The 24557-nt window shown below is 39.4% G+C and overlaps 1 protein-coding gene across 1 annotated transcript in view; it reads left to right on the plus strand.

The window, feature by feature from the left end:
• The window catches only part of LOC149816869 (uncharacterized), a 75062-nt gene extending 51008 nt beyond the window's left edge, over positions 1-24054 (plus strand). Inside the window, exons 6-7 of the mRNA XM_089986691.1 lie at positions 21016-23070; positions 23821-24054. Of these exons, the coding sequence (XP_089842817.1) occupies positions 21016-23070; positions 23821-23838 (2073 nt within the window). The 3' untranslated portion in view covers positions 23839-24054. The remainder of the gene's footprint in view (positions 1-21015; positions 23071-23820) is intronic.
• Positions 24055-24557: the final 503 nt, after the last annotated feature.

Below are 24557 nucleotides of genomic sequence, written 5' to 3' on the forward strand. Positions count from 1 at the left end.
CATTTGGAGTTGTTAACGACTTACAATCTGTCATGCCTGCTCTGCCGAGAATGTCCAGCGTATATTTGTGTTGAGTAAGGGTAAGTGTATCATTCTTGTTATCAACTTCTACCCCAAGAAAATATCGCAGCTCTCCCAAATCTTTCATCTTAAATCTTTGATTTAATAACTTCTTCACCTGCTCAATGTGGCTTTTACAATTCCCTGTGATGATGATATCATCTACATATATCAACAAAAGAGTAGTAACTCCTTGTTCATTGTGAATGAATAATGAGTGATCCAGAAGAGACCTAGAAAAGCCATGCCGTTGTATTTCTAGAGAAAAACTGTCGAACCAGGAATGAGAAGCTTGTTTCAAACCATAGAGTGCTCTCTTTAATTTGCATACATATTTTTTGGCGTCTCGTTCTGCATATCCAGTGGGTTGTTCCATGTAGACCTCTTCTTTTAAATCCCCGTGCAGAAAAACATTTTTTACATCCAGCTGGCTCAATGTCCATCCATGTTTAATGGCTAGACTCAACACAATACGAATAGTCCCCATCTTAACTACAGGACTAAAAGTTTCATCAAAGTCTTGGCCTTCCTCTTGTGTGAATCCCTTGGCTACAAGTCGAGCCTTGTACCTTTCGATGCTCCCATCTGGTTTATATTTTATCTTGTACACCCATTTTGACCCAACAACATTTCTGTTCAGTGGTCTAGGCACAATCTCCCATGTGCCACATTCATGTAAGGCCTCCATTTCTTCATTCATTGCTTCTACCCATCTTCTAGAGCTCGCAGCTTGATAGAACATAAGAGGCTCATCCTCTTTACTTATGGATGTCAAGAATAACTGAAAATCCAATGAAATTTTTTTATAACTTACCCACCTGTCAAGCGGATGTCGAATCCGTGAAGATCTTCTGATATCCATTTGCTGCGAAACGGATGATCCAGATGGATCCGTGTTCGTACAAGGAATGAATGAGGGCTCTTTCTCTCGCCGAGTGTACACAATTCCCTTATACCTTGTTGGCTCCAAGTCATATGTGACAGTTTCCTCCGTTTGAGTCTCATTGGCTGAATCCTCATGTGGCTCATTCTGACTGCAATTTTCTGGACAGTCTACTGTTCCGTTGGAGAAGAGTTCTGAATTTAACCATGGGTAGTATACCTCAATGCTGGAGCTTGAGTTATCAGTATCCACCATAGTTGAATTAGTATCCTGATCAGCAAAGTTCATTTCATCGAAAATAACATTCATTGATATTTTCACACGCTTACTCAGGGGATCATAACACCTGTACCCTTTGTAATCTTCTGCATATCCTATGAACCTGCATTTCAAAGCCTTATCTTGGAACTTGTGCCTGAGTGAGCTATCAATGTGCACATAACAAACAGACCCAAACACACGTAATTCATGATAATCAGGTTGTATGCCAAAAAGCGAGAAGTATGGTAACTTATTTTCTAAGATATTCATGGGCAAGCGATTTATCACATGAACTGTGGAGTGGAAGGCCTCAGTCCATAATGATATAGGGAGATTGCTCCCGTGCATCATGCTCATTGCAGTCTCAACAATATGTCGATGCTTCATCTCAGCAATCCCATTTTGTTGAGGTGTATGAGGGCAAGACACTCTTCTCTTTATCCCATTATGTTGAAGAAAATTAACAAAATCACTCGAGGAGAATTCACCTCTTCTATCACACTGGAAATTAAGAATGTTGGTAGAGAAATGATTTTGAACGAAAGAGTGAAATTTCTGAAACAATCCACAAACTTCTGATTTGTGCTTCATAAAGAATATCCAAGTATAACGTGAGTAACTATCAATGAAAATAAGATAGTATTTACTGCCAGAAAAAGAAGTAATTGGAGCAGGACCCCAGACATCTGAACAAATGACCTCAAATGGCTTTGAAGCTCTTTTATTAATGGAAGCAAAAGGTAAAACATGACTCTTACATAGATGACAGCTAGAACATTTTGTATCAACGACTTCTGAACTGAGACTGGACTTAGGAATAAGATTATTCATGACAAGTTTTTCAATGAAATGACGACCACAATGGCCAAGACGACTATGCCAAAGTCTTGGCTTATTACTTTCAGAAACAGTAAATATAAAATCAGAATCAAAGACTTGACGTTGGTGAGGCTTCAAGGATGAATAGTTGGAATGAATGAAGGAAGGATCTTCTTGGAAGATGTACATGTTGCCCCATCGTTTTCCTTCAGCGAATATCCTCCTCGTGCGAAGATCCTTGACATAAACAGAAGAGGGAGTAAATTCAACTGAAGCATTAGCATCATCAACAAGTTTTGAGACAGAAACAATGTTCTTTTGAATATTAGGAGCATGGATGACACTTGGAAGTTTAAGAGAGGATTTTGACATGTGTATAATGGCATTTCCAGTATGTGAGATGGCATGATGGGATCCATCTTCTGTGACTATGCTATTCTTTCCAACATAAGGTGTAAGAGTCAAGAGCTTACCTACATCACCTGTAACATGAGTAGCTGCTCCGGAGTCGACATACCAAATTCCTTTGTCATTTTGCTTCATATTTAATCCTGCCAAGGCTGCCAACAGTAACTCTTTTACTTCTCCATCCTTTTTAGTCTCTGCTTGTGGAGCTTTCCCTTTGTTTTGGGGATTAAACCAACAATTCGCTTTAATGTGCCCTTTCTTGTTGCATAGGAAGCAGGTGGGAATGAGTCGTTGTCCCTGGACATTGGGTGTTGGAAGTATGCCACGACCTCCATAGTTATTTCTCCCTTGGCCTCCTTTTCCTCGAAAAAAACTTCCTCTACCTCGACCATAACTCATTCCCATAGCCAGCACATCTTGTGTTTCAGAATTCCCATGAGAGGTTTCAGAGGAACCTTTCAGATTCATCTCATATTGCAATAATTTTGCATGAAGATCTTCAAACTTTGGAAGTTCTGGTAGACATAGTAAGGTTGTCGTCATAACATGATAGTCTGGCCCCAATTCACTCAAGGTTTGTTGTACTTTATCTTTTTCACTGACAAGACACCCAACAACCGCCAACCGATCTGTGATGCCTTTCATTTTATTCAGGTATTCCATAATAGACATGAAATCTTTCTTCAACATTTGAAATTCTCGCTTAAGAAACATAATTCTTGCCTCAGAAATTTGTGAATATGTTTGAACTAACGTATCCCAGAGTTCCTTTGCCGAACAATCATCAGGAAGAGCAATAAGGACCTCCTGTGAAAGAGTTGAAGTGATGTATGCCACTAGCGATTGATCTCTCTTCATCCAAGCAACATATTCTGGATTCTTGTGAAGAACAACAGATTGTTCTCATTTATCGTCCGCCTTTTCTTGCGAAAGGAATTCTGGAGGCGGTGGGACCGATCCATCCAGATGACCAGAGAGGTCCTGACTTTTATAAACGGAATAATATGTCTTTTCCAGGTTAAGAAATTGCAGTTATTCAATTTTTCAGAGACTAGTTGACCAAGAAAACTTGAGGACAAACATGATTGCCCGTGAGTAAATTCCATTTAATGAATATGCTTGAACTGACACTTAGGTATGAAAAACAAAGGACTCGGCTAACAGAAAAAATTTTAAGATGAGGAAAGACAGATGGCTACTAGCAGGCAGTTCTCTTTAGAATCAACAAAAAATACAGATCAACAGAAAAGGAAATCACAGATTGACAGTGATTAGCAGGTAGCAGGGAAACACATATTCAATGCAGGGGAAAACAGCAGGAAAAACAGCAGGAAGGAAATCACAGATCAAGAGAGGCAGATTAACAATGATTAGCAGGTAGCAAGGAAAAACACATATTAAATGTAGGAAAAACAACAAGAAAACAACAGGGATTAAACCACAGATCGAAAGAGGATCGAATTTTCACAAAGGAAAGGGGGAACCTGATTTTATTAGACACAAATTTTGTTGGTAGAAGCACACTGATGAAAGGCACACAGATTGATGCTGTGATTCTTTGAGATTCACGGCTGATAGGTCCAGATTCACGCTGGGTTTTTCTTCACACAGATTCACGCTGGGTATTTGAGGTTCACAATACTCTTCACACAGATTCACGCTGGGTATTTGAGGGTCACAATATCACGCAGATCCACACTGGGCTTTCTTCACACAGATTCACTCACGGCTGATAAATCCACTCTGCTGACGCTGATGGATTCACGTTGGGATTTGCTCCCAGATTTTGGCTCACCCAGATTCACGCTGGGCTTTCTTCACACAGATTCACGCTGGGCTTTCTTCACACAGATTCACGGCTCACGCAGATCCACGCTGGGCTTTCTTCACGCAGATTCACGCTTGGCTTTGATACCATGAAAGAAGGAAACCCTAATCGACAGTGAGAGAAGAGAAGAGAGGGAGAGAGAGATTCCAGATGAAGGAGGGTTTTGTCCATCGCGACTGCCCTCTCATTCTATTTAAAATAAAGTGTAAAACACTAGGGTACGAAAATACCCCTTTACAAAATGTTAATTTACAATACATGAACTGGATCTGGACCCGATCCATTACATAAATGGATCGGGTCAGACATACACAATGAAGATAACGATGCCTTCTTTTCACTCCCACGAGACTATAGCAACCAAACCCCATCGAACATCACCCAAGCGACGTCTCCACCAAAGAGTCACTTCATCCGCAAAGTATATTGTTGTGGTCCGCAGCCTATCTGCGGCGTCCTTTATTCTCGCAACTTCTAAAAATTGGTCTATCTCGTAGATAAAATTCTCAAGATCCTTTGAGTCCCGCGTGCCCTTATACTTTGTGGGCTCAGGTAGCCTGTAACGTGGTCTATCCACATATGTCGCAACACCGCCAGTTGAGGCAGTCCTCGATTGTCGCTCCAACTGTTAATTCTTTCGTCGGACAACATCCAATTTAGTAGGCATGATGTTGAACCAACCCAACAAATCATCAAATCTGGTGGAAAAGTCCTCCACCGAGTAGTTAAGTTTAGTGGCAAGACTTTCTACCGAATCTTCCACTCCTTCTATTGCTGTTTTGATCTCAGCATTGAGATCCTTAAAAGCCATACGAGTCCCATTAACCATGTTCTCCATGTTGGTCACTATCCCAGTCAGCTCCACAACATCGCGCGAGATGTGCTTGAAGGAGTCATGACATTCTTCTTTGGTGCCATTGTCACTCCCAATGTCGACAGGGTTCTGATACCAACTTGTCACAGACTTAAAAGCGATGGCTCCCGCGACGTAGCTTCGGGTAATCACAAACACCGAAGGCAGGCCTTTTAAGTGCACAAGCAACACACAACACACGCACACGAGCGGAAGCAAGAGTACGCGCATGCACAATCACAAAGAGAACAAAGAGGGAAGGATGCAAAAAGCTTCTTTATAGATACTTGAAAGCAAAGTACATCAAGTGGGGGAGAGAGGGTCCGAATACACGGAGTTCTTAAGCCGTAAGGCCTTGTGGGGCACTCGAGAGTGCCAAAGAGGTATATACATCAAAGCAAAAAGGTGAAAAACATGGCAGTCCGGAACAAGGGCATTTTATTGCCAATAGTGGCTGTATTGCCTATGTTGGCTCTTTGTTTTGTCCTTTAGTGGACTTGTGTATGTGTACTTTGTATTTATGTTCTTAGTAAGCCCGTGGAGGCTCTTGTTTTGTATTTTCGCATACTTCATTACACTATTTTTAGCAAAGTGGAATAAAACTGAACTACACCACCCCTCACCACCCTCAAACAGATGGCAGAAAGAGATTATGAACAAAGATGTAGAGACTTACCTCTGTTGCTTCGTAAGAGACCGCCCAAACAAGTGGTACCACTTTTTGCCATGGGCGAAGTATGCCTACAACACTAGTCATCAGTCTTTCATAGAGATGACTCCGTTCGAGGCATTGCATGAGTTTTTTCCCCTGTTGGTGGCAACATACGAGCACAGGAGTGCTGAATCTCCCGAAGTGGACCATGATTTGAAGTCGCGAGATGAAATTTTCGTTACATTGAGGCAGAATATCGCAAAGGCCCAACAACGCATGAAATAGATCTATGTTAAGGGTCGTTTCGATTGGGCATTTGAGGCCTAGATTGGGTGTGGCTAAAGTGGAGGCCTAGGGGTCAAAAAAACTGTCTTGAGCCGAGAATATCACAAACTCCTACCAAAATACTATAGACCGTACCATATTGAAGAGCAGGTAGGGAAGTTAGCCTATCGTCTGACACTCGCCGAAGAAGTAAAAATTTATCCAGTCATCCATGTATCCTACCTCAAACCATTCCATGGTGAGCCTCCAATTTTTTTAGTTGTTTAAGGCACTAGGCAGAGCCTAGGCAGTGAGCCATTAAAAAGATGAGGCAAACTAGTCGGACTAGTGGGTACTCAAATAAAAAAAATAAAAAATACACAAAATATGTAAATAAAATACTAAAATTAATAATAAACAAGTATGCAACATAAAATCAATCAACAATAAGAAATAGACAAAACACAATATGTGTTACAAGTATACAACCATCATGTTAGCATCTCTAAACAAAATGCTAAAAATTCAAAAAGTAATAACTATGCATATATCAACAAAATTAACATGCTTTCAAGCTTTTATAGAAAAAATTAATCAACAAAATTAACTATGCATGCTTTCATAGAAAAAAATCAGATTATATTGCAGAATATACATAATTACATATATAATTGTATATACATATATATTCAATTACTCGTAACATATCAATATAATCAACAAAATATGAATTCGGCCTTTCACAAAAAAAATCACAGAAGCACATTAACACACATATATAATATATTACATAATAAGTAATACTAAACATGCTTTTGGGATTTTATAAAAAAATTCACAAAAACAAATAAAAATTAAAAAAGTAATAACTATGCATATATCTACAAAATTAACATGCTTTCGGGCTTTTATACAAAAAATTAATCAACAAAATTAACTATGCATGCTTTCACAGAAAAATAAAAATTCAACTAATACAATTTCAACTAATAAAATTTCAGAAAATAAAAACATATAAATAAAAATCAAACATATATAAGAGGCGGAGGAAGAAGAAGAGGGAGGAAGAACATGTGCGAAGAAGAAGAAGAATAGGCGAGCGGAAGAACATGGGAGAAGAGGAGGAAACAATGGGGGAAGAAAAGGAAGAGGAAGAAGGAGAAGAGAATAATGAAGAGGGGAGAAAGAAGAAAGGAGTGGAAGAAGATGGGGCGAGAAGAAGGGGGAAAAATGGAATGGAGAGAGAGAGAGGTATACAATACCTGTAGGTGAATCGTGAGCTAGGTCTTCTTCTTGCTGCAAAAGACAGAGAGAGTGAGTGAGAAAGAGAGAGGTGCGCATACCTCTTCTTCTTGCTGCAAAAGACAAAAAGAAAGAGTGAGAATGAGAGAGAGCGGCAAAGAGAGTTTAAGAAAGAGAGAGGAGTGCATACCTCTTCTTCTTCTTGCAAAAAAAAAAAATAAGGCAAAGAGAGAGAGGGAAAGCGAAAGGGCGACAATGAGTGAGAGGGTGAAAAAAACCCTCTTTCCCCTTTTTATAGGGTCCATTGTGGTAAAAATAAATTGACAAAAACTAGGCTTGTCACCTAGGTGGTCCCTAGCCTAGGCACCGCCTAGGTGGTAAAGTAGGCCCCCACCACCCAAACCTAGTCGCCTAGGCGGTGGGGTTGCACCTAGGTCTCCTAGGCAGCCTTTGACAACTAAGCCAACAGTTGTAGACGTGCCCCATAAGGAAGACCGTGTGCCCCAACCTACCACCATCTTTAAGACCAAGAGGTTGTAGAAATATGATTGGATTATGCGAAAACATCTAATCGATTGGGATTATGGTGAAAAGGATTCAGTGACGTGGGAATGAGAATTCAACCTGAAAAGGAGTTTCCTAAACTTTGGACCTTGGGGTCAAGGTGTACCAGAGTGTAGTCGAGCTGTTATGGTCCTAGATCCAGATAAATCGTCAGAATCATTACTTCAAGATCCAAATGTCACCTCTTCAAGTCAAAGGGTCTTCCCAACTCCAAGTGGGGTTCAAGGAGGTGATGTGGCTCTTCTGTAAGAAGAAAAGTCAAATGACACATGTCTACACCAGAATGAAGGAGTGGCAAGCTAATGAGGCCCATAGGGCTGCCAACTTGGAAGAAGGAGAAATGAAAGTGAGGGACGTCCCCTACTTTCCTAAAAGGACATGTCCTTTCCAAATTGTGAGAGACGAGAATAGAGTCTAGCCAAAACATGTTTTCCTTTTCTTAATTGTTATTTTTATTTTTTGGTAATTAGGCCTAGTTAGGATTGACTCTAGAATCTCTTTCCTAGTCTAGTTCTAATTGCCAATTAGGATCTATTTTTTGGCAATTAAAGGGTGTTTGAGTTAGCTTTTATTTTTGAATTGGAATTGAACTGAATAGTGGCTTGGGGTTCCCTTGTCATACATGATTGAAAATTGAAATAAGAAATTCTCTTCTCTCTCTCTCTCTCTTGTTCTCTTCTTGATTCACGTGAAAACCAGGCCCTCAGGTTGGTCGGACACCCCCTCCGAAGAGCTCAGGCTCTTGATGCCTAGGTGAGGGCGATCCTGCTTCTCGGCGAGCCAACCAGTGTTCCATTGTTGCGGATCGAGGGTTAGCACTCCAAAATGTGGGAGCCTTCTCCCCAACCTGCTACAGACATGTGACGCTTAACACCCGTTCTTAGCCTTAGCATAGCCCTTACCCATTTCCCCGGGCCGAAAATCCAAAACCGCCTCTTATCGATTAGGAAATATGTGTAGTCTTGACCATTCGACCTCACCTGCCTATTTCGAAGCCTAGCCTGTTATCCTAGACCTCTGGAACGTGTACCAAACCTTTACACACATCCAAGATAGTCCTAGATCCCCTAGACTAGGTCCTATAAGTTTTGGACCTAAACCCTAGCCGAACCGCTCACCGAACCCAAACCGCACCTTCCCGACTAATCTGATTTACTTAGTCCTACCGTTCTTCGTCCGCAACAATGAGGAACCTATGACTTTTTCCACACCATGTCAACAAGGGTGTTGAACCTCATACACTTAACCCACAAGCCCCATGGCCTAAGACCTGGATGATCGATCCGCTCGAGTCCGTAGGACTCCGGTTGAAGTACCCATCTGTTGCAAACCCGGATCTCCCAACCGGTCCCAACTCAGACCCGTCCAGTTCAGAAAACCTGGAGGGTACAACATTTTATAACGAGGAACCCTCATCGAGAATCAGACCACTTAATGGACCTGCTCCCCAGCAAGGCAAACCCTAGGTGGGGCCCATGACCTCCCTGCCTTATGTACCTTCGAAAGCTACAGACATACCTGTGCACCAGCAGAGTTTGATCTAGTGCCTTCATCTCATCGCCTTCACAACCACCCCACTGTCTGAAAAGAAGCGTGTATTCACGACTGGGTTTGGATCTTATCCAAATCCAATTTGAGTTCATCCAATTAGCACTCTAATTAGCACATGTTCATTAAAGGCACTAATGGCATATTGTAATTTACATTTATTGTATGATGGGTATTTTCGTACCCTAGTAATTGTAACAACATGTATTTAATGGGAAGCCCAATACCACAGTTGGCTATTGGGAAAATTCTGCAGCTTTCTTTTCTCTCTCCCATTCAGTGTCTGCTCTTGTGTATGAAACAGGGAACCACGATTTCTATCATGGTATCAGAGCGACAGATCCAGGCTTAAGGATCTTCTTCCTTCATCCGGTAAAGCCTCTTCCCACTCTCTTGCCTTCAAATCATCTCTCTTGCCTTCAAAACGAATCAATCAAATCCTTCAAAATAAAGTATTCTTCCTTCTCTTATTAGCCTACCTGTTTCTCTACATATTTCCGTTTCACTGTTTGCTGAACAACCTTCTCTCATTAGCCTACCTGTTTCTCTACATACTTCTGTTTCACGGTTTCCTCTCTATTTTCTTCACGTTATCATATTTTTGTTTCCCTTTTGACTTGTCACTGCACGTGATCTTATATGTTAACAACACAAATAATCACGCAAGATCGGATTCACATCATTTGATCTTTGCGTGATTCCAAGGCTTGAATAGGGTCACGTCAAATATTTTTTACAAGTTGACTGCATATCAGATTCAGATCTTGGAGTGATCCCAGGTCCGTCCTGATTAACTAATATTACATTAGTTGATCTTTCTCTATCTTCTTCTCTGTTTCACACTGTCTGTTTATATCCCCGAGTCATAAGTCCATATTCCCTCATATTCTGAAATTACACACGTTAATTTTAAAGTAACGTGTCTCTTTGATCAAATTCTAATTTAGAACAAGTTCTTGGTGCATAGTTTTGGTTTTCTGCCTCAGTTTTATCATTCAAATAGTAAAAAAAGAAGAAGCTGGCAGCAGAATTTCTGATATTAAGTTTCTGTTCTGATTTTCATTAGATTTCAACCGCAATTGGGTCCTTGTCGTAAAGTCATTTTCTTAATTCTTATCTCTTCTTATATTTTTGGTTTCGATACAATATGGACTCATTTCCTCACTCTCAGTCTGGTCTTTCCTCAAACTTTCTTAGTCAACTCGTGTCTGAGAAACTGAACAATTCCAATTTTCTAACTTGGAAGCGACAAATCATTCCATTCATAAGAAGTCAGTGTAAGAAAGTGAAAAATACGCTACAACAAATGTCTCTCAACAAGTTCTCACAAATACATCATAAGAACCACAAAGGTTCACAAAGAGAACTTAAGAATACACAAAACCCAAAACGGCTATAAAAATGAAAAATAAACAATTTTATTGATTTGAGATAAAAACCCAAAACAAGAGTAAGTATTTACAAGGGGAATAGCCCCATATTTATAGAGAGGTAGAGAGAAGCCTTAAGAGAGCTGTTGGACTCTCCAACGACTCTAATAGAGCTGTTGGGGAGTCCAACAACTCTTTTTGGATTTACCTTTTTGACTAGTCAAAAAGGTAAAGACCAAATCAGTCCAATGATGGACTGGTTTGGCTAATTCTAGTTGTATTTTAACTAGAATTAATTAAACGAAAAATCCTAATTAGAAAGGAGATAAAACATTACATGTCTATGAGATTACATATGAGATATTATATGAGATTACATATTTTAACACTCCCCCTCAAACTTACGGTTGGATAAACGAAAGTTTGCCTAAGAGAAAGTGAAACCTAGGAGCAGCGAGAGGCTTGGTGAAGAAATCGGTCAGCTGATATTCTGAAGCAACATAGGGAAGATTGATGGTGCCACGCAAAAATTCCTCTCGAACATAATGACAATCCATTTCTATATGCTTGGTGCGTTCATGAAATGTCCGATTGCTTGCAATATAGATAGAGCTCTTGTTGTCACAACACAGATTTGATGCTTTTGGACTTTCAACTCCCATATCGGAAAGTAGATGTCGAAGCCAGACTAATTCCATAGTAGTTGTAGCCATTGCCCTATATTCAGCTTCAGTTGATGAGAGAGAGACCTTTTGTTGCTTCTTACATCGCCAAGACACCAAGGATTCTCCTAAAAAGACACAAAAACCTGTAGTTGAGTGGCGGTCATTTGGATCACCACCCCAATCTGCATCAGTATAAGCAAGCAATTCTAAGTTAGAGGAAGCGGATAAAAATAATCCTTGAGAAATAGAATTTTTGATATATCTAATAATACGCAAAACTGCTCCCATATGAACAGAAGTTGGAGCATGTCGAAATTGACTGGCTGTATGGACCGCATGTGTAATGTCCGGTCTTGTGATAGATAGATACGATAGAGCCCCAACAAGTTGCCTATACGGAGTCGGATTCTCGAGTGACTCTCCATCATCAATCTTCATTTTGACATTCACAATCTCAGGAGTATCAACATGTCTTTCATCTGAAATACCTGACCTAACAACAATATCTAATGCAAACTTAAATTGAGTTAGCAAGTAACCTCTAGGTGAGTAGGCAACTTCTATACCAAGAAAATATTTCAAAAAACCCAAATCACTTATTTCAAAATGTGTTTTGAGATTTTTTTTAATATCATAAACTCCCTGTTTATCACTTCCAGTGATGATCATGTCGTCAACATAGAGTAGAAGGATGATAATACCTGCATCAGAATTCTTAACAAACAAAGCTGTGTCAGTAAGACAAAATTGAAAACCAAAATCAAGCATAACCTTACTAAACTTATCATACCAAGCTTTTGGAGCTTGCTTGAGACCATATAAAGCCTTGTTTAGGCGAAGTGTTTTCCCTTTAGGTATATTCATTCCTGGTGGTGGGTCCATGTATACTTCTTCAGCTAAAGTTCCATTTAGAAAAACATTTTTAACATCCATTTGAAAGATATGCCATCCCTTTATTGATGCAAGAGCTATTAGGATTCTAACAGTGGTCATTCTAGCTACTAGGGCAAAGGTCTCTTCATAGTCTATTCCATATTCATGAGAATAACCTTTTGCCACCAACCGGGCCTTGAATCTTTCAAGAGTGCCATCACTCTTGGTTTTCACCTTGTACACCCAACGACAACCAATAGGTTTCTTGTTGTTTGGAGGATGATCTTGAATGGTCCAAGTATTTGCTTTTTCTAAAGCTTCTAATTCGACTTTCATAGCCTTGACCCATTCTGGTTGATCCTTGGCTATATCATAACTGGGAGGTTCTTCATAGGAATGAATTAGAGCAATAAAGGCTTGATGTTTTGGTGAAAAAGACTGATATGACACAAACTTTGCAGGAACCCTCGAGATCCTAGTGGATTTTCTAGATGAAGAGGCAGATTCATGTTCCCTTGTGTATTTATCCAGGGCACACTGTCTTTCTAAATTTTCTCGTCTAGAGTATTGAATACAATCTTGACTATTTCTATGAGGATCAGAATCAATCACATCCATCTGATCATCTAGATCAATTTCTCTTTCACTATCCTTTGGAACTAGATCCAACAAGAAGGAATACTTATCTATTTCAGTAGAATTTTTGTTTTAAAAAAAACTTTCATTTTCTAGAAAGGATACATTCCTTGAAACGTATAACTTGTTGTTTTTAGGGTCAAAACATGTGTATCCTTTTTGATTATTTGCATATCCTAAAAAAGTATAGGGTATAGCACGAGGAGATAATTTATCATTTTTATCTGTAAAAACAAACCACTTGCACCCAAACACCCTCAGTCTAGAATAATCAGGTTTTTGTTTATAAAGCTTTTCAGTAGGAGAAATATTCTTTATTGAGGATGAGGGCATCCTATCAATAAGATACACAACAGTTAAAATAGCTTTGACCCAAAAAACTTTAGGAAGTTGATGTGTGATAAGTAGGGTTCTAGTTGTTTCTATAATGTGTCTGTGTTTTCTCTCAGCCAACCCATTTTGTTGAGGGGTATAGAGACTAGATTTTTGGTGTGAAATTCCATGTGAGTTCAAATATTCTTTAAATTCAGTTGATAAAAATTCTCCTCCTGAATCAGTGCGAAATATTGAAATATCATTCTTAAATTGATTTTTGACCATATTATGAAATATTTGAAAAAAAAGAACACTTCAAATTTGTGTTTGAGAAAGTAATCCAGATATATCGTGTAAAGTCATCCACAAAAATTACATAGTATAAAAACCCACCTTTTGACGTAACTGGTGCAGGACCCCAAACATCAGAGTGAATTGATTCAAGTGGTCGAGTGGAGACAAAAGTTCTTTCTTGAAATGCTAGTCGTTTCATTTTTCCAAGAATACATTTTTCACAAGTGAAACTTTCAAAATTACAATTTTTTTCCATGTTTGGAAAGTACTGAAGCTTGGATATACAAGGGTGACCAAATCTTTGGTGTAAAAGATCCAAGCCTACTTTTTGAACATTGCAACATAATGTTTTCTTGGGTAATTCCAAAAAATCCATGTAATATAAGCCTCATTCTCTATGGCCTTCCCCAATCAGCTTCCCTGACTGGTGATCCTGTACTTGACAATGATGAGAAGAGAAGGAAACATTACACCTATGATCAGTTAATTGAAAAACAGATAAGAGATTTAGATTAAGTTTGGGGATATATCTAATCTTTGGAACACAAAATCCTTTTGAGTTTTGAGAGTTATTTTCAAAATTTCCTATTCCTTTTATCTCAAGGGATGTTCCATCCGCAGTAAAAACACTCGATCCACTTGAGTCATAACAATGCGACAATAATTTTAAATTTGGTGTCATGTGAAAAGAAGCACCAGAGTCAAGAAGCCATAGGGGTTTACCTGGATCGGAGGTGCCAACAGAAGAGATCGCAACTCCAGCTGAGGGAGAAGTTCCTTTAAGAAGAGGTTGTAGAGCCTCCACCAGCTGAGACAGAGACATGTTTCCAATGGATGTCTCATTTGATTCTTTTGATTCAACAACAACTACCTTCTTCTTATAAGATTTTTTCAACTTTGGACAGTAATAACAAATAACTTTTCTCCTTTCAAAATCGCCTCCTTGCCTTTCATTGTTTATTCTCCCAATATGTGTAGGTTTGTATGTGCGAATGTGATTACCTGGTCTAGATACAGCTAAAACTGTATCATCATCGCTTTTGTCGACTCGTTTCTTGAGTCTATTTTCTTCCATACTTAGCTCTTCAATGGTATCTTCAATAGAGGGAACATTTTCCCGATGTAGAAGAGCGGACTTGGTTGATTCAAATTCGGGTCTCAACCCATTTATAAATTGAAAAAAATGCTCCGCATTTACTTGATTTTGGCGAAGCTCAATGTCTTGTGGACAATGCCACTTTGGTTCAAGAAGAGTCAACTCTTCCCATAGTTCGGATAAGCTATTGTAGTATTCTCTAATACTTTTATCTCCTTGAACCATATTCCGAACCTTTTCTTGTAAGTTACATATATGAGCAATATCTTTAAGAGAATACATTCTCTTAAGATATTCCCACGCATCATTAGCATGTTCAAATTTTGCCAGACTTGAACACTTCTTTATGTCTACACTAGAAATTAGCCAAGACATGATCTTGGCGTGACCCATTCTCCATTCTTTCCATTCATTTTCATATGTGGAGATGGCCTTAGTTTTTTCCACCTCCGAAAGACGTACTTCTCTTTCACCTTCTTCTTTAGTGAGCGTTAGTTTAGGTTTTTTATCAGTTCCATCAACTAAGCCCCATAGACCCTTTCTCCAAATAAGATGCTTCATGATTGAAGCCCATGTTACATAGTTTGAATCGTTGAGTTTTATGGACTTAATGGTGACATTATCATTGTCATCCATTTTACAAGCTTGGGAATGAGAGGGGAAGAAGAAAAGCAAGTGGGAAGAGGAATATTTTAACCACAAAGATCGAAAATAAGTAGCCTTCCACGCCCTTCAAGGCTACACACGAGCACTTCTTCAAAGAGACTTCACTTTCTTGAAGAGTAGTTGCATGGCACACTTCCCAATACACGTCCACCGACCTTGCTCTGATACCATGTAAGAAAGTGAAAAATACGCTACAACAAATGTCTCTCAACAAGTTCTCACAAATACATCATAAGAACCACAAAGGTTCACAAAGAGAACTTAAGAATACACACAACCCGAAACGGGTATAAAAATGAAAAATAAACAATTTTATTGATTTGAGATAAAAACCCAAAACAAGAGTAAGCATTTACAAGGTAATAGCCCCATATTTATAGAGAGGTAGAGAGAAGCCTTAAGAGAGCTGTTGGACTCTCCAACGGCTCTAATAGAGCTCTTGGGGAGTCCAACAACTCTTTTTGGATTTACCTTTTTGACTTGGTCAAAAAGGTACCTTTTGACTAGTCAAAAAGGTAAAGGCCAAATCAGTCCAATGATGGACTGGTTTGGCTAATTCTAGTTGTATTTTAACTAGAATTAATTAAACGAAAAATCCTAACTAGAAAGGAGATAAAACATTACATGTCTATGAGATTACATATGAGATATTATATGAGATTACATATTTTAACAGTCGGACCTTTCTGGACATCTGGATGGCTCTGTTCCTATTCCTCCAGAGTTCATATCACAAGAAGCAAAGAATGGTGAGGGAGATCTTTCTATTACCTATGTCAGAAATCCAGAATACGTATCCTGGATGAAGCGAGATCAGGCGCTGGTTGCCTATATCACTTCTACATTATCACAGGAAGTGCTTGTGGCAATTCCAGATGACTGCTCTGCAATGCAATTATGACATGGATTGGTTCAGACATATTCTCAAGTTTCTCAGGCCAAAATATTATTTTTGAAGAAAGAATTCCAAATGTTAAGAAAGGACTCCATGACCATCATGGAGTACTTGAACAAAATGAAGACCATTACAGATCAGCTGGCCATCGTGGGATGCACAGTTAGTGACAAAGATATGGTGCAACATACTTTGAGTGGGCTGGGATCGGATTATCATATGATGGTTACTTCCTTATTGTGTTTGTCAGAGTTACCTGCTTTTGAAAATCTTCATGCCAAGCTTTTGCAGTATGAGATGACCCTAAAGGGATTTTCTGAACATACTCATTCTCAAGGTGGAGCACACACTGTTCTTGCCACAGGAGTTGCATATGGGCGAAGACGTGGTAGATATGATTTTCGAGATAGAGGGAGTCAAGAAAGAAATGGACAAGGAAGTCGTGGAATATTACCTACACATAATATTCCTCCCAGTGGGCAAAGGCAAAGATCAATACCGACATGTTTTCTATGCAATAAAATGGGGCATATCAAAGCAAATTGTTGGTTTAATCCTCAAAATAAAGGTAAACGACCAAAGACAAGCAAGGGGTCAAATAAATTGAAGAACAGTGACGAAGTCGAGGAGTTGTTACTCTCTGCTCTAGCTGAATTGAACTTAAAGCAAAATGATCAGGGCACTTGGTATGTTGATTCCGGTGCAGCCACTCATGTCACTGGTGATGTTGGTAAGCTCCTAACTTGTGTTCCCTATGCTGGTAAAAATAGTATAGTCACTGGAGATGGGTCTCACCATCATATTTCTCACATTGGAAACTCTGTCATACCTATGTCTACTTCTTCCTTTGCTCTTTCAAATGTCATTTATGCTCCGCATATCAAGAAAAATATTGTTTGTCTCTAAGCTTGTTGATGACATCAATGCCTTAGTTGAGTTTACTCCTTTTTCTGTTCGTATCAAGGATCTCCACACGAGGGAAACGTTCGCTGAAGGAAAGCGACAAGGGAATATGTACGTGTTTTAAGAGAATCCTTCCACATTGAAGCTCGCATCATCATTTTCTTCAGCTTTTTCTAAAAATGTTTTTAGCCTTTCTGAGTGTAATGAGCCAAATCTTTAGCATGGTCGTTTGGGTCATTGTAGTAGTCGTTTTATTGAAAAACTTGTTTCTAACAGTCTTATTCCCAAGTCAAGTCTAAATTTAAATGTCGATGATAAAAAATGTTCTAATTGTCTTCAATGTAAGAGTCATGTCCTTCCATTTCATTCTATTAATAAAAGAGCTTCAAAGCCTTTTGAAATTATTTGTTCTGATGTTTGGGGTCCGGCTCCAGTTCCCTCCATGTCTGGCATCAGGTATTACCTCATTTTTGTTGATAGCTATTCTCGGTATACATGGATTTTTTTTATGAAATGTAAGTCTGAAACATTCAAGTTATTTCAGAATTTTCATTCCTTTGTTCAAAATCAATTCTCTGATAATATCCTTTGTTTCCAATGTGATGGAGGGGGTGAATTCTCCTCAAATGACTTTATTAAATTTCTCCAGAAAAATGGAATACGTAGGCAGGTGTCCTGTCCTAATACACCTCAACAGAATGGGATTGCTGAACGCAAGCATCGCCATATTGTCGAGAGTGCCATGAGCATGATGCATGATAGTAACCTTCCAGTTACCTTCTGGGCAGAGGCCTTTCATTCAGTCGTTCATATCATAAATCAATTGCCCATGAATATCTTGGAAAACAAATCACCCTACCTTTCCTTACATGGTGTTCATCCAAATTATCATGATTTGCGAGTATTCGGGTGTGTATGTTATGTTCATGTTGACAGTTCAATGCGACATAAGTTTCAGGATAAGGCCTTGAAGTGCAAATTTGTGGGGTATGCTGATGACTATAAAGGGTACAAATGCTATGATCCCGTGAGCAAGCGTATCAAAATATCCAGGAATGTTGTATTTGATGAATTGAATTTTGATCACAAGGTTGACACCCTTCCTGAAATTGAAGTTTATCACCCTTGGTTGAACTCTGACCTCTTCTCTAATGTTAATGATGTTTGTCCTTCAGAATGTAATAAAAGAGATGAGGGAAACATGTCTGATGTTGTACAAACGACTCAGGAAAGTGTCGTTTCCGATCCACTCTTGCCTCCCGAAAGGTATAAAGGCATTGTTTACTCTCGATATGAGAAGGGGATTCTTCCTAATTCTAATCAAGAGATGAATTCTTCTTCTGCTCCCAGAAGATCCACTCGACCCTGACATCCTATTGATAGATGGGTAAGTTATGAGAATTTCACTATGGATTTTCAACTCTTCTTAACCTCTCTAGGTAAGGAAGAACAACCCATGACTTTCTATCAAGGAGCAAATTCTAAGCGATGGATTGAAGCTATGAATGAAGAAATGGAGGCTCTTCATGAATGTGGCACTTGGGAGATTGTTCCCAGACCACATGATCGAAATGTAGTTGGGTCCAAGTGGGTGTACAAAATAAAGTATAAGCCGGATGGTACTATTGAGCGATATAAGGCTAGGCTAGTTGCCAAGGAATTCACCCAGGAGCAAGGACAAGATTACGATGAGACCTTCAGTCTGGTTGTGAAAATGGATACTATTCGAATCATACTATCATTGGCTATTGAACATTAGTGGATTATCAGTCAACTGGATGTAAAAAATGCATTTTTATATGAAACTCTAAAGGAAGAAGTGTACATAGAACAACCCACCGGGTATGCAGAAGGGAACTCTAGATAATATGTGTGTCGATTAAAGAGAGCTACATATGGTTTGAAGCAAGCCTCTCGATCTTGGTTTGACAGTTTTTCTCTTGAAATAGAGAAATATGGTTTTAGTCGTTCGCTTCTTGATCATTCACTTTTCATATTCAAATGTAACGACACAATTACCTTATTATTGATATATGTAGATGACATAATCATTACAGGTAACTCTGCTGAACACATTGAGCAGGTCAAAGAACTCCTAAACCACAGGTTCAAGATGAAAGACCTTGGTAAACTGCAATATTTTCTTGGAGTAGAAGTTAACAGAACTATTAAAGGCATGACACTTACCCAACATAAGTATACCATTGATGTTCTCAGCAAAGCATGTATGAAAGATTGCAAGCCTCTAAGCACACCCAGTGTACTTCATCAGAAACTCAGTTCCAGAGATGACGATTTGTACGAGGATCCTAAAGGATATTGCAGGATAGTGGGGATGCTTCAATATCTCACTTTTACTCGCCCTGATATTGTCTATTCAGTCAATCAGGTATCTCAGTTCATGCATGAACCGCGTATTGGACACATGGAAGCTGTTAAACGTATTCTTCGATATTTGAAGGGAACTATTGGGGATGGTCTTTTGTACAGAAAGAGTATGAATGGACATAACATGCATGAACTTCTTGTTTACACAAATGAAGATTGGGCAAGAGATCCAGATGAGCGTAGGTCAGTGTCAGGATACTGTATTTTCGTTGGCCTAAATCTTGTCTCTTGGAGCAGTAAAAAACAAAGGGCTATTGCCAGATCAAGCACAGAAGCTGAATACAGATCAATGACAACTGCTACAGCTGAAGTAACATGGATTAGACATTTGTTGACAGAAGTAGGAGAATCAATATCTAAATGTATTCTCCTATGTGACAATCAAAGTGCCATCAACATGTCATTCAATCCTATCTACCACAACCGTGCCAAGCATATTGAAATTGATCAACATTTTGTAAGACAAAAAGTCGAAGAGAAGGAAATTGAACCAGAATTTGTTCGGACTACTGATCAAGTTGCTGACTTGTTTACCAAATGGCTTATCAATGACCGATTCTGGATGTTGAAAGGCAAGTTGTTCATGGTTCAAAACCATGTACAACTTGAGGGAGGATGAAAAGAAGCGTGTATTCACGACTGGGTTATCCAAACCCAATTTGAGTTCATCCAATTAGCACTCTAATCAACACATGTTCATTAAAGGCACTAATGGCATATTGTAATTTACATTTGTTGTATGATGGGTATTTTCGTACCCTAGTAATTGTAACAACATGTATTTAATGGGAAGCCCAATACCACAATCGACTATTGGGAAAATTCTGCAGCTTTCTTTTCTCTCTCCCATTCGATGTCTGCTCTTGTGTATGAAACAGGGAACCACTATTTCTATCACTGTCCACCATGGGTGACCCGCCCCCAAGCAAGGCAATCCCTGGGTGGGCCATGACCACCCTGCCTTACGTCTCCACCTTCGAAAGCTACAGACACACCCGTGCGCCAATGGGGTTTGATCCAGTGCCTTCACAACCACCCCACTGGCCACGCGGGCAACCCCCACAGTGATAGTTTTTATGTTAATGTTATTATTTTGTACATAATTACACATCTTTTTTATGTAATTTTTAAATCATATTTTAATTTTTTTCTATAAATTTTCCAGAAAAAGGAGTAATACTTGTATTTTTTATCTCTCATTCATTATATTACTAGCTTAATGTCATGATTAATTTTTGTAATTCAAAGGTCAAACATGTGTGTGTATGCAGAGTGTCTTTAATTTCCACAATATTACATGGATATTAGCAAGTCAAACACTTTTTTTCACCCTAGATACATTCATTAGTTATATTTTGGAATTGGAACATCTTTTTTGTGTTCTATAAAATTAGCTCTGATAGTAATCATTAATGCGTGAAACTTCCAAGAGAGAGAGAGGTACCCAACACTGCATAACTGTCTGATGCTGGTATCTGTATGTGTGAAGCAGTTGTTTTAGTTCGTGGTCTGATTTTGATTATCATATACAGGACCTTCATGATCACCTTCAACAATCTCATGGCCAGAACGATGCTGGCTCTAGGAATAGGAGAGAAGTGGATTCATCGTCTGTATGTCAAGGGGTAGAAGCTGCATTTGTTCATCAACCAGGATGGGTTCCACAGGACCAACTGAACCAGCCTCATTCAATGTCCAGGTTTCTCTCCAGGCTACACTCCATTGATGCTTTAAACCATCCAACGACTGCTTCTACTAATACAGGTCAACAAGAAGGGTATATCATTGCTTTGGATGGTAATTTAAGTTCAAATGTGGATCCACCATCCATAGAAAGAACAGGAATTGGATCACAAGTAGGGCTGGGTGCTCCTTCAAGCTTTGGATCTACCCATCATGCTCTCCCATTCAGTGTAATGCCTGGGCATAAGCAGCTGCAACCACAGAGACCTCCATCACCTTCGACTCATGCATCTGTGCACCAGCTCACACAGTCACCATCTTTGGCACCTCATCAGCTACACAGTCAACTTCATCAGCCGTATGGTTTACCTGAGCATGACCGTCTACAAGCCATGTCTCCTCCAGGTCAAAAAGCCTCACATGTGGGGCAGTCAAATGTATCACAACAATTCCAAGGAAATAAAGAGCTTCCTTTTATGCCTCAAAATCATGATGAAGGTAACACCTTGTCCCATTCACGAGTGTCCCAGCAATTGCAGACATCATCTTCTCTTGCACAACAAAGGATGCACGTTCCTTTTGTGCAACCAGAACCATCTCAACCACCTGGACAGTCACAACAGCTGCAGATGCAACCTCAAGGTTTTGGACTCCACCAAGCTATAGAATACTCAAATTCAGGTCTCCCTAAAAATTCTTCAAGGGTTCTTCCAGGTCAAACAAACACAGATAGTTTATTGGCTGCAACCATGAAGAGTGGCTTGCTACCTCCACACTCCTTTGCATCAACTGATGTGCCTAAAAACACCAGCAGTTTCTCAAACATGAATTATCCTGAGTCTGGTCCTTCACAATCAAATTTAAATGTGCCGCCCCCTTTGCCCAGTGGGCCCCCACCCATGCAACTCTCAGCATCCTCACATTCTGTGTCTACATCCACATCTGCATCTGTGTTAGGTCCAAGCTGGCAGGATGCCTTATCGGCTGTATCCTTGCCACTGCCCAGAACTTCTCAGCCTCCACTACCTCCTGGTCCTCCACCTGCATCATCAATGGCAGGTACATCCTCACAGAGTTCAAGCTCTGGAAATGTCACGACAAATCCACTTTCAAGTTTGTTGAGCTCTTTAGTGGCTAAGGGTTTGATATCTACATCAGAACCAGAATCATCAAAGCCTAACCCAGTCCAGGTGCCAATTCAGATTCACCAGAGTGAAGGCCTTGTTACCAGTAGCTCTATGCCAGGCTCCTCAAATTTGGTTTCAACAACCTCCCCTCTTACCCCTCCAGATGGTGAGCTGTCTGTTTCTGAGTCTAGTTCGAGGCCTTCTGATTGTTCAAATGCAACAATTGAAATCGAGGCCCAGATAGGCGTTGAGTTTAAGCCTGAGGTAATCCGAGAGTTTCACCATTCAGTCATCAATGGTCTGTTTCATTACCTTCCACATCAATGCAGCATATGTGGCCTTCGACTCTTATGTGAAAGCAATCTCATCAGGCACCTGGACTGGCATGCTTCAAGAAAGCTTGAACTTGACAGTTTCAAGAGAATATCGAGGAAGTGGTATGTTAGCTGGAGAGACTGGGTTGAAGGGAGGCCTGGTTCATCCTCTGGCCCAATCCATAGCCCAGCAAGTGAAATGACTTTGCCTGCTGACAGGTCTGAACCAATGGTCCCTGCCGATGAAAGCCAGATTATATGTGCATTATGTAGTGAGCCATTTGAAGATTTTTACTGTCATAAGAGGGATGAGTGGATGTTTAAAGGGGCAGCGTATATGACCCTTCCTACTGATGGTTCTGGGAGCATGGATATTGACTTTTCAGCAAAACTAATAGTGCATGTTAACTGTATGTCAGAAAGCACCAGTGGTGGCTTGGAGAAGCCTCAATCTAGTCACATGGTAATCTTCTTTGCCTTGTAAGCCAATGTTCATTTAATAGTTTTCTAACTGGTTGAGTTTGTTTAATATGAAGCAATTTTTCATCGTAGCTTTTCCTCCACATCAGTATATTTTCTTTTGGAACCTCCTTTTTTCTCATTTAATATTTTGTTCCTGTAATTTGTCTTTGTTGGTAGTGCATGACCAGTCATATTGAAGCCTGTCTTAGGCACCAGCCAGCTAATCGATAATTCTTGTCAGATTCATTAACTGGAGCTCTTATAAATTCATAAATAACAATTAAACACTTGCTGAGCCTTTTCTTTTGAAATTTATTTCTTTACATTAATTTTGTGGGCCCATCTCTGACATAGAAATCCTCTTCTGTTTGAATCTGCATTGCCCTATGAACAGAATCCATAGATGCAACTAAGTGCTTGTCTTTTAATGAGTGTCAATTCCTGGGTACCCTGCTGTTAAACTTACAATAAGACTTGGTTGGCTGGTCAGTGCTAAATTCCATGAAATAAGTTGAGCTCTTTTGCATCGCTGTCCAACGTGACCTTTATCAGAGTTGGTCTGTCCGAATTTGAGGTACAGAATATCAATCAGCCCGATTGGATTGCACAAATCACTTTTAGGCATAACCAAGTCATTGTTGGATTCCTCCCTGGTCTTATCTCTATCTTTGCCTGAGTTTGCAATTTTACTCATGTCTTCAACAATAAAATATTTCTCTTTATTTATGTCTTTGGTTGTTGCTGCATGCAGGATCAGACAAGTGGTTGATACATGTACACAGGAAAAAATCCAGATTATTCTTTCTATTGCAGGTGCAAACGTGGGCAACAAGGGGGTCCTTTTGGTGTAATTTTTGCATGTTACATGCACATGATATCCTGGTTAATTAGTTGCCTTGTTTCTGGAAAGTGGAAGTTAGTCTCCCACTCATCTGTTATTCTTTATATCTGGTAAAAGAAATAGAATCATCAATAGGTTTTTGTATCTCCTTTTTTCTGTTTGTTGTGTGTGCGTTTTCTCATGTTCTGATTTAGTATGCATCAGCGCTATCTTGGCTTATCTGTCTGTATGGATGATAGTTTTTTTCGTCCTACGTGGTAAAATAAAAATAAAAAGCATATGCTTGTACATCAAATCATCTGCGTGTCGAATGCTTTCAACTATCTCTGGTAATAGAAGCAACCTATTTCAAATGCTTTCAACTATCTCTGGTAATATATGGCAACTTGGTATCAGAGCAAACCCTGGTCACTTTAATTCTACCTTTGAAAAATCAAGTCCCAATTCCCAACATGAGCTCCGCCTACTTTAGCTAAACTGTCAAGAGAAAGCCCAACACCATGGTTAGAAAGCACGTGACCTGTGTGATTGATGAGTGATTTATCTTCATTTTTCTGGCTTGTTTGTAGTACAGTTAGCAATTTTTGGTGAACTATCAAGTATATTATGAATTTTGATTTAATTTTCAACTAAATCAATTAATAATT

Source organism: Nuphar pumila, chromosome 14 (assembly GCF_984573655.1).
Source record: "Nuphar pumila chromosome 14, dmNupPumi1.hap1.1, whole genome shotgun sequence".
NCBI lineage: Eukaryota > Viridiplantae > Streptophyta > Magnoliopsida > Nymphaeales > Nymphaeaceae > Nuphar > Nuphar pumila.